Genomic DNA, 11,545 nt, shown 5'->3' on the forward strand with positions numbered 1-11,545 from the left:
CTTAAATTTCTAAAAACAATGATGTAAATTTGTTATCAGTATCTTAAATTTCCAAGAAAGCACGCAGAAAAATGTTCAAATCTTTTCCAAATTACAAGTCAAATGGAGTAACAATATATTGATTGCATAAAATAAAATTCTTTCATGATCGAGGTTGCTATTACAAATGAAGTCATAATAGTAAATTTCAACAGATCGTATCTGAAGCAATCTTTCCAGTTTCAAGACCAAGTGTGAGCAGATTGTTGGTTTTGAAGTTGTCCAAGCTCTACTTGCTACTAGTTTTCTTTTATCTCAGAACTCTTTAATATGGGCCTTCTATTATAATACGGTTTGAGTGAATACCATGCGCATTTTATTAAATACTTACTTTTTGAGCAAGCTATTTCTTCCTAGAGTGCCCCACTTGATTGCTTAAAGGACAAGTATATGTGTCAATGTTTGGCAGCTTCTCGAATAAACCTTGAAATAATGCTATTGTAATTTGTAGATATATATACATACATATATATATTTATCATATGTAAGATATAATATGAGATATACATTTATATATATCTAAGTATTATTATGTGAGAGAATTTAATATAATAATAATTCATGGAAATTATATATATATATATATATAGAGAGAGAGAGAGAGAGAGAGAGAGAGAGAGAGAGAGAGAGACACACACACACACACATTAATATATATATAATTTCCATGAATTATTATTATATTAAATTCTCTCACATAATAATACTTATATATATATATATATATATATATATATATATATATATATATATATATATATATATATATATATATATATATATATATATATAGACACACACACACGTATACTTTGGAAAACACATACCTTACAGGCAGTGTGAATATATTTGCAGTGAACTTGGCAAAATCAACATGGTATCAGAAGTTCACATTTATGCCTAATTTGTATGTCTTCATTAGAGATGAATTCATAAGGATTGTTTCAGGTTCTGATATTTACAAGTCAATAAATCCTGAAGATAAAGATTTTAACTAACGGCTTTGTTAGAATCTATATGCAGTAAAATTTAGCAATGCAAAGGAGAAGAGTTTCAGATATCAAAATATTAAATTGAATTTTTATGGTTTATTTGTTTGGCTGCAATCATTCTAGTAATTGATGTGATTCAATGTTTTAAATGGGCCCCTCTCAATGTATGGGCATTATTTCATGTTATTAAAACAATCGAGCCTTGACAGGAGTGATTAGAAATTGACTGTTCATATTAGCCTGAACGTATCAAGTGAGCAATTCACAAATGTCCAAGACAGTAATATTTGAAGCAAGCATTGAACATGGACAAACATACGATTTGGTAAGCAAGCATGATACAGAGGATTGAAATATGGGGGATTTGTTAGTAGGAGTCGGCATAAGATCAGGGAAAAGACCATAGATTGCTTTGAAATGAAGAATAGCTGACTAGCGAATACTCAACAACTATTATACTAATTGTCTGCAAATTTAATTCATAGAGAGAGAGTTGGCGCTAATGAGAAATCATTGAACCACAGTAAACAACTATAGTGCAAGACCAAATACAAAGAAAGTAGCAATTGTCGAGAACAGTAATTACAGTTCGTATATAAACTCTGGATAAGTAATATGAAAATGTGAAAATCAATTCCTTGTTAGAAACCGAAGACAGAGTAAAACACTTCCTTATTGTGATACTTGAAAAGTCTGATGAAATATCACCACACCCTGAAGTGGTTATTGAGTGTGGAATTGGACAATTAGGAGGCATGGAGGTTTCCACATGAATAAGGTAAGATAAAATATAATTACTCTTGGTCATACCAGGAAAGGTGGATAGTCCGACAATGATTTTCATATGTATGAAGGGTTGCATGCGAATTAGGACTCCCGATCATAGCATATAATAAAGTATAACATTAAGGGAAGAGCCACATATAAATTAATAAATGTGTGAAGGAGGAAATGATTAAGTGATCAACAGCTTAATATTATTTAGAGGAAAATAAAAGCAGCAAACCAGAGAGAATTATATTTCAAGGCTATGATGAGAATTATGATGTAGTTATAATAAGAACTACAAACTCAAAGATTGTCAAGCAAGTGAAAGACACAATAGAATATACGTAGTTAGCTACATAATAGAGAGGAATCGTTAGATGAAAAGACACACTAGGATAGAGGAATATATGAAATATTTTGGCAATATATCAAAGGTGGAAATATATTAAATGATATTGAGTAAGGAGTACATGTACTATTGTAAATAAAACTATCAAGATCTCACCGAATCTGTAGTATGTATGAGAATCTTTATGAGTGCAGTTTCAATTCCAAGTTGGGAACTATAAGCAAATCAAAGGTAATCACAAGAGGGGAGGAAGATGTATAAAAGCAATATAAAGTAAAATATGATATTGAATTGGATATGGTAAATAATAATACCATGAATGTTATAAGCATTGTAAGAAGTCAATAGTTGAAGAAATCATCTGGAGTACATTATCAATTGACTACATGAGATCAGTATTCTCTTTTGAGTACAATTTTAAGTATTGTATTTTTAATATAGTAAATCTCTCTTATTTTTCTATATGCACTATAAGAGCTATTTGCCTTTATCTTTTTCTTTGTCTCTGGAGACGTTCTTGCTGTTTGATGGATGAGCAGAGGCACAAGAAAATGGAAACACTAAACAGAATGTGCTGCGGCACAATATAAATAGATTGTATTTCATTCACCGTGATGATTCAAATGAATACATAGTGCCTCTTTGATAGGCATTGTACAATATTCTATAAATATCTAGCATTCACTGACAAGACAAAATATCTACATAGTTCTGGAAAGTACTACAGCCGACACAGCCAAAATACCTAAACCTAAAAATCTAGAAACATCTTATGACGGACATGAGAAAATTAGTCCTAAGTAGAATTTAATATTTCTAACACTTTTAGGGTAAGAAGGTTGGTACTTTACACGCTACCAAATATTGTGCAAAACTCAATATTATGACAATAGCTCCAAATAAGTTTTGATGCAAAATTCATTAGTCATCTGATGATCATGCTAGATAGATTGCGACTCTTGAAGTGAATATTTTCAATGATTGAGGTTATGAGTATCCTTCTATATCAAGAGGGAGCATGGCAATTCATTAGAGGCAACCCTGGACAAAGAGAAAGTAGATAGAGGATATGCTTCAATTAACTTGAGAGAATCTGACATCTGACACTTCATTAGAGTTAACTCTGAATGAGGAGATCAAAACTCAGATTCAGAGGGTGTTTTGACACTTTATTAGAAGTAACCTTGACATAGAGGTCAAAAGTTTAGTGTTTCTTTGTGAAGAAGAAGTTCTAAGTGCAATCCCTCTTAATACATTCTTCTCTTTGAGAGAGAAGTTTGAGGTGAAAACCTTATTTGCTGATATGGTTCAAGGCAGATGTCATGACAACACCACATGGCAGGATCTGGGGTGACTTCATGTAACTTTTGGTTTCATGTGTGTATGCGCCTACCCCTATGTAGATCATGAGAAAGTGACAACTTCCAAATGATTATCACTTGTATTTGCAGAAGTTATTGGACTATGTTTATCCTCCCTAGCTAAGAGGGAGTCTAAATGTTTGGTAGCTTTAGTTGAATAAACCTTGAGATAATACTATTGTAGATATATATAAATATATATTTAATATTTATTATATGTAAGATATAAAATGTGATATAAATTTATATATTTCTAAGTATTATTATGTGAGAATTTAAGATAATAATAATTCATGGAAATTATACATATAAAAACAATAATTAGGACTCTCTCTCTCTCTCTCTCTCTCTCTCTCTCTCTCTCTCTCTCTCTCTGTATATATATATATAAGGGGTTTCTGCCTTTGGAAAACACGTACCTTACAGGCAGTGCCAATATTGACAAAATCAACAATATGGCCATCAAAATACTAATTAAATTGTAGTGGCCATGCTGTTTATCACATTCTCTAGTTAGAAGTTGTGCTTACTAATATAGGGCTCCCGACACCTCATCAATTGGTCTCTCAAAACTTAAAAAAGGATTAAGGAGCCACCAACCCATTAAAAATATTGTTCTTGTTGAGTTGGGCATATGTATTGGAATAACATCAAATCATGATTAGGAGAAGGCCTATTTTTGTAATATAGTCATCTTAGTAACGCACGAGTCTACTATTTTTAGTGTTCATGGTGTGTAATGTCATGTTTATCCTTTTGCATCTTTATTTGGTTTCATCCTCCAGACTCTACTAAAGAGATGGGTGCTATCTTAATTGATATCTTCATATTTAATAAAATAATGTTGTTTTCCATTTCTTTTTAATAATGCTTTGACCAATTTGTTTTCACAACACCGTATCAAAGCAAGGGGTCATGTACAAAGGAGTTTTTTTGTTAGAGACACAGGAGACAATTTGAGGGTTTTTAATGCATGAATGGTATTTTGGAAGGAAATTTGTGAATGTTTGGAAAGCCCATTGACGAATCTGAGTTTATTTGAAAACTGTAGATTTTTAAATGTTAAAAATTCTGTTGCTGTTATTTGATATTTATAAAGATCATGCTTGTTTCAGATTGAAGACAGCATTTTTTGTGTTTTAAATCATCATTTATTTTATATATGAGGAGCTTTTTACCCATGGCTAGGACACATTCATGCAGGTACTTTCAAGAGTTATATAATATTTTCAAACCTGCTCCTAGGGGTTTATCAACTTCTTCTAGTGTTTTTGGTGATCACAATAATAGGCTTTTAAAATCAGGGCTGATTTGTGAGCTGGTTTTTGAGATGGCCAGTTCGAATTTTTGTAGGATTGTATCCTAAGTTGAAGAACTTGATGGCATTGGTTTGCATTTGTGCATGTGTTTTGGTATGACAACCTTTGTATTAGACATCGCAGCTGAAGCTGAGTATAACAAGGCTAATGGAGTCAGACTAAATGAAATAACGATATAAATACATCCAAGGACTCCTACTATCGCAACGAGCAATATTATTCTGATAATTGCATTAGTGCCCCTTTCCTTGGAGCTGCTCTAAATGATTGGGGCAATGAAGTGGAATTTGAACAAGAGTATGAGTATACATACAAAGATATATATATATATTTAAAATTTCTGTCTTGGAACTAGTATTAGTAATCTTGAGTTATTAGAGAATGTCCTCTTACTTGATACAACAAAGATGGAATTGGTTTGGTAGGTTGGACAGCCATGCACTTTGCCTATGGGTATCATGAAGTTAAATATGTAGAGGCACTTCTTGAAGCTAAGGCCATTACACGTTGCCATGATGAAGATTCTCTAATTGCATTGCTTGAGTAGACTGGAGCTGGGATGAATAACAAATTGCATGTATTCTAAGAAGTGTAGTGCTCAGAAGATAGGTCAGAAGGCAATGTAGGCAAAGCTCATAATGGTTGGTTGCTTAGTTGGCTTGAGAGCTGGTGGATATTGGAAGTCATACCCTTACAAGGGTCATGAGACAACTTGGTGGAGCTATATGAGCCTAGCATTGCATGGGTTGTAGTCCAATTGTTGGGGAAATCAGTGGTTTGGAAGTTAGGAGGTTGTAATCCGGGAACTTGGGAATTCATCTCAAGAGTTGCACCTTATCAGGGTTCAAGGCAGCTTGATAGAATTCTACTTGGTGTATGGTCTGAGCTCAAAGCAAAGCTTCTGAAGAATAACAAATTCACTAGTTAGGGTGTTTTTAGTTTGATATATTTTATTTTTTCTTTTCCCCTAGTTAGCCTTGAGAGTAGGTATTAGAATAATGTCAAATGATTATTAGAAGATAAGGCAGGCTTCTGAAATAAAGTCACCTCTGTGACTTAAAGTGAGTTTACTATGTTAGTATGCTATTTATAGCATACAGGGCGAGTCATGTCATGTGAATCTTTTTGCATGATTATTCAGTTTCATCATCCAAAGATTCCAAACTGTATACAAGGGGATGAACCTCATTTTAATCAATATTCCAATATTTAGCAGAATAGCACCGTATTTTGACAGTTATTTCTCCTAGGGTTGGCCAGCATGAAGGGCTGCATTAAATTTTATTTATACTAAATCTCATTTATTTCTGCCATTGACATCAATAGCAACAATTCCAACAATCTCCTCTTTTGTCATTGATGGTAACCTTGAAAAAATGATCTGAATGTAGCTGGGACATACAACTCTCCTTTATTGAAATGCACCCCATGACTGCATTGCTTCCTCTTAGTCAGCTTCTTCCCTGTAAACATCAATGGCACAGGGTGTACATGGCTAACTGAATGAAACAATGAATATCAACCCCCGAACTCTTGTTGCAGTTGAAGAACTTAGTGAATGGATAAGACTGACATTACTTCCATTTTGTCTCCCACGTACGTGAAATTCTCTTTTCTCCCACGTACGTGAAATTCTCTTTTCGAAGAGGCTTTGTGAAGATGTTTGAAATATGCTTTGTTGTAGCAACATACTACCAACTTTTCTGCTCAGGACTTGCTTCCTTTAGAAATGATAAATGAAATATGCTTTGTCCTTGAGTGCAAAACTGTGTTATTTGATATGTTGATGGCTCTTATTATCACAAATGATGGGAATGGAATCAATCGGGGTTATCTCTGTTTTGTTCTATATTACCCGGGGATGTGTTCACGCCCAAAACCCCGGAGTTTCCAGAATGGGGACGTCCCCGAGACAGGAGGACAGCTATGGGATTTCCCCCCACGTCCCCGAAAACTAAAAAACTGCCCAAGACATTTCGGAAATGGTGGGATGTCACAGGGAAAAGGGGGGCTGGCCAACCGTCCCCAGTATAACTGGGGATGTCAAAGATGTCCCTCGACCGTACTGAGGACAGTCGGCCATCCCCGACATAAAAGCACTAAACTATTAAAAAAACTGTTATAACCTTATTTTTTTGCAATTTAATTAGAGGCACAAATTGCTGCTATTTTGGATGAATTTGTGCCTCAGAGAACATCTTTAAATTCATAAGAAATATGAGTTTGTGGACACTGATTTTGATACCATGATGGCAGAAGCAGAATAGGAGCAGCAGTGTGCTTCATTTTTGCATATATTATTTTATATGTTGATCTTGAACATGATGATGAAACTTTATGGCAGCCTTCTAGCCTTTGGGTATATATAGATTTCCAGATTTCTATGATATTGTTCACTGTTAAATTTTTGTTCCCATATTAATATGCATATTGACAATTGAAACTGTTTTATGAATGCGTAATAGACGAGTTTAAATTTTAATACATATTGAGTTTTGAAATGGTGTATGTCAAGGTTCTATAATATTTAAATGACATGCTCTGTGCTTAGTTTCATATGAATGACATGTATATTTGCAAATTTCAGTGTATCTTTTTAAATCTCTCAATATTTATATGGCTGTCCCGCCTCCTCCCCCAATATTGACAATTTTTTTTGCCATCCTGGACACCCATACTGTTGCAAAAACTCGGGGTGACATAGATTTTGTTCCTAAAGCTGTTGTTCCTACAATTTTCCATCAGAATTAAATAGCTCCAAAATCTGATTTTTCCAACGTAAAAAATGTACACTTGAAAGGTTAAGTTTTTATCAGCTCGTAAACAAACAGTAACTTGATTTTTCTTTAGGCTTATATATTTTCTATTATTCTCACGCGTGCTTTCTTGTAGGAAATCCCTTGTAAAGTTGCCTTGCTATTTTTCATTCTTGTTATTATGTAAAAGTTTTTTTTGTTGCTTATTTTTGGCAACAGGTGAAATACATGGTACTTATCAAATCAAGGTCACTACTACTGCTTTGTGTCTAATATTGGCTTCACGACATCCAGAGTTGGCAAAGGTCTATGTTCAAGGCCACCTGATTAAGGTAATTTCTTTTTAATGCATAGGAGTTTCTTGAGTTTCTTTTACTCAGCTCACAAACAACAATATAATATCTGTATATTTATTTTTAGTCAAGTACAAGTGGCATAGTTACTCGATCGAGGGCTAAATTGGCTCCAGATCAGTGGTCATTAATGTCTCTTCCTGCCAAGGTATAATTCCTCAACTTTCTTAGGTTGCCATGTTATATAGATTCTCCAGCTTACTTTCTAATTGTGGATATGATCAAATATATATATTTTCAGTCTCTTTATAGCGATCCCATGTATTCCTCTTCTGTGGTTTTGGAGAAAAACTACAGCCTTTTGTATTATTTGATAAGCACATCTTTGTTTAGAATGAATTTCAGGAATGTAATCCAAAACTATCTCTTATGTTTCTTGGTTTCCCCATCCGACTTATTCAAATTTAATGTCTTTCTCTTCTCAAATGTTGTTCATGTCCTTGATTTGATGCTATTTTTGCTGTTCTAGATACTCTCTCTCCTTGCAGAGATGCTGATTGAATTAAAGGAGCAAAACTTGGTTGAAGATGATGAGGTGCATGGAAGTTAGAAGTAGTGTTGTTTTTAGTGATCTTTCTTTGGATTGGATTAGGAAGCCAAAAAGGAATTCTGATGTGTTCTGTCGCAGGATGATGAATGGGAAGATGTGCAAGATGAGGAAGATGATAACAATGCCGATGTCACACACTGTTTGAACACCTCTTCCAATGGAAGATCTGCATATAAAGATATCGATGCTATGAAGCATATAATAAATGAGGAGGTACTGTGACAATTTTCCAGTTTTTTCTCAATATGTAAAGTCTGAATGCATGATTTGCTTGAGCAAGAATGCTCTATTCATAATAAATTTATTGAATTTTAGGTTGAAGATGATGATTTCCAGGATGATCCTTTAACAGCAGGGGATCCTCTTAATGAGGTATAACTCTGAAATTCATTTTTTGGATAGATACTAGACAGATGAGTATCCTGAGATTATGTCATTTATTTCTGTGAGCTATTAAGAGTGAGTTTGTTAATTTTACAGATCAATCTCACATCTTACATCGTTAACTTCCTCAAGAATTTTTCTGAAACTGATCGCCAATTATTTGATCTTCTCTTCCAGGTAAACATTTCTCACCTGAAAGTCATCTAGTTTAGTTTGTTCTTGGTATGTAGCTAGTTGTAAACTGAGTGGATGACTGATGACAAGATGATTATTATAATCTATTGTTCGATTTTCTAAATGACATTCATGCAAAATTTCATTTTGACATGAATTGCAAGAATACCCTTTTTCTTTAGTATTCCGATTAATGTTATTGATAGAGGATGTATTTTCCACAATTTCAAGGTTTACTTTCTTTATCTTTTAAGAATTGAACATGGAATTTTATTGAAAACATTATATTATACTTCCACAAACTTTATCGGACTCTAACAAACTTATAGAAGTTCAAGTTGCTCTTGGTTAGCTTCTCTCTCAACTAATCAATCTCAATTCTGCTCTAATTCAATCCTATGAAGTTGAAAACCTGTTACGCTTCTCTCTCAATGAATCAATCTCAATTCTGGTCTAATCCAATCCTATGAACTTGTAAACCTGTTACATTGTTTGATGTTAATGCATATGAATTTGCACCGTTGGTTTGAAAGTTATTGGTACAACTATGATCCATGGAATACCAATAAACTGGAGTCTGGACCATTGACACAATACGTGGTAATGTGTAAACCTCCACGTATCAGTCCCAATATATGCTGTACAATTGGTAAACATTAAACTGAAATTCCCCTTTCTTTTCCCAAGTCTAAGATGGTCACTGCTATTGTGGGTTATATGTAGTTATGGTAGTGCTGCAACGGTGTAACCATAAATATTCTCCTTTCTAGTCCGTTGATATACCCGGTTCAGTTTATTCCTTTCTCCACTTTTACTTATTACTGCTTTTATCTTATTGAAGAAAATAGCTTACTTTCTTCGAACCAAGCTGCTCTTTATCCAAGCCGTATGTAGCAATGTCACAATCTCAGCATTCAATACGTTAAGTAGGCTTGGGCAACAGCAAGTTTGCCCAGTTAGAGGATCACTAGTAACTAACCCAATGATGCCAGTGTACACCAAGATGATATAAACGCTATAGTTGCTATGGCTTTTTTAGCAAGTTGATTTTAATCTATCTATGATAATTATTCAAATTTTGAAATCGGTTGAATTTGTCAAGGTTATGTGCTTTACTTTTCTATATTCGTTATTTTACTTTCGGCATGCTTTTTGTGATTCTCATCTACCCATAGCTTCATACTTACAAACCAGTATAGTTTTTTTGTCTTACATATTCGTTAATGTCTTGAATAATCTCATTCGGGACATCTACATTGTAATTACGCTTACATTTTAGATTTTCCATTTTACTCTTTTCCAGGACTTATCAGATCGGGAGAAACATGCTCTACTGGCTGTGTTGCAATAAAAATTCTTCTGCAATGTGAAAATCCACAGTTACTGCATTTTTACTATATGTAATCTTTCCGACAAAACATAATCTTATTGTCGGTGGCCACTTCTAATATTTCTTCTTGACAACCAGAAATCAGAGTTGACGGTTTTCATGATGGTCAATTTATTTCCTGGGAGCGGTTTAATCTTCTGTAGCATAAATTTGTTATTCATTCAAATGTCTTTCTGCAATTTTCGACATGTATGTGGAAAATAAGAGCAATGTCTGGAATCTGGACTAGCTGCCAAAGCATATTGTTTATTATGAGTGTATTTTATGATCGGATTTTGAGTTTCTATAGGCCATTGGCCAATAACGAGCTATTGTTCATAACTAGAGACGCATCTTGCAGACGAATGCTCCATAAGTGTGTTTCATGCATTCAGTGTATTATTAAGAGAGTTTCTCTCACTATTTTTAATTCTTATTCGAAAAAACCAAGAAGCCTTTTACTGATATACTCGAATTTCATGATTGTTTGATGTTTGTGTTAAGTGCGTCATTCTACGTGTTTAGGTTGAATGTTTTAAGTGTATTGAATAATTTAAAAGTTTGCGAAGCAATAGATTCCTGTGCATGTGCTCCATTTATGGCAGTTCACTTTGAACTGAAAAGTTATAAATTACTGGGCTTACTCATTTTGTTCTTGCAACGTTATCTTACTTTCCATGATTACTCATCAACAATAAAGATACAGTTGAGATATGATATGATATGATAGATTTTAATGACGTCCACGAGACTAAAGTAGTCTATGGGACCCATGCAATCGCCCTCCCGAGTCAGGAGCCAAACTAGTCAGTTGCAAAGTTTTGGTTAACTTGTCTCTTCTTCTCTGAATTTTGATAATCAAATCCGCTGTTCTCTTCACTTGATCTTCCTCAAATAAATAGTTGAAGTCCTTGTTCTGCAGAATTTTTGTATAATCAGATCTGATGTCGTTGTAAGCCAAGCATTCCATGACAAAGTGTTGCTCTGTCTCCACTGTTCCCATATTGCAGAATAAACATGTTCTGTCTGCCCACTCTTCCTTTGGAACTTGCCATCTACCAGTTTCACATCGCAGCTGATGTGAACTAGTTCTAATTTGTGCCATCAACATTTTTGCTTTCCAGTTAATAG

At 34.0% G+C, this 11,545-nt stretch overlaps 1 protein-coding gene across 2 annotated transcripts in view; it reads left to right on the top strand.

Annotated features, from left to right (window-relative positions):
* The window catches only part of LOC149566171 (ARM repeat superfamily protein), a 97,239-nt gene extending 86,358 nt beyond the window's left edge, over positions 1-10,881 (top strand). For both annotated transcript variants that reach the window (XM_089819585.1, XM_089819587.1), the window contains exons 28-34: positions 7,804-7,916; positions 8,005-8,085; positions 8,407-8,472; positions 8,566-8,700; positions 8,803-8,859; positions 8,968-9,048; positions 10,349-10,881. In XM_089819585.1, the coding sequence (XP_089675711.1) occupies positions 7,804-7,916; positions 8,005-8,085; positions 8,407-8,472; positions 8,566-8,700; positions 8,803-8,859; positions 8,968-9,048; positions 10,349-10,396 (581 nt within the window). In that variant the 3' untranslated portion in view covers positions 10,397-10,881. The remainder of the gene's footprint in view (positions 1-7,803; positions 7,917-8,004; positions 8,086-8,406; positions 8,473-8,565; positions 8,701-8,802; positions 8,860-8,967; positions 9,049-10,348) is intronic.
* The last annotated feature ends 664 nt before the right edge of the window (positions 10,882-11,545 follow it).

The sequence above is a fragment of the Cupressus sempervirens genome, chromosome 3 (genome assembly GCF_028749045.1).
Source record: "Cupressus sempervirens isolate cs-2001-9-10 chromosome 3, ASM2874904v1, whole genome shotgun sequence".
Lineage (NCBI taxonomy): Eukaryota > Viridiplantae > Streptophyta > Pinopsida > Cupressales > Cupressaceae > Cupressus > Cupressus sempervirens.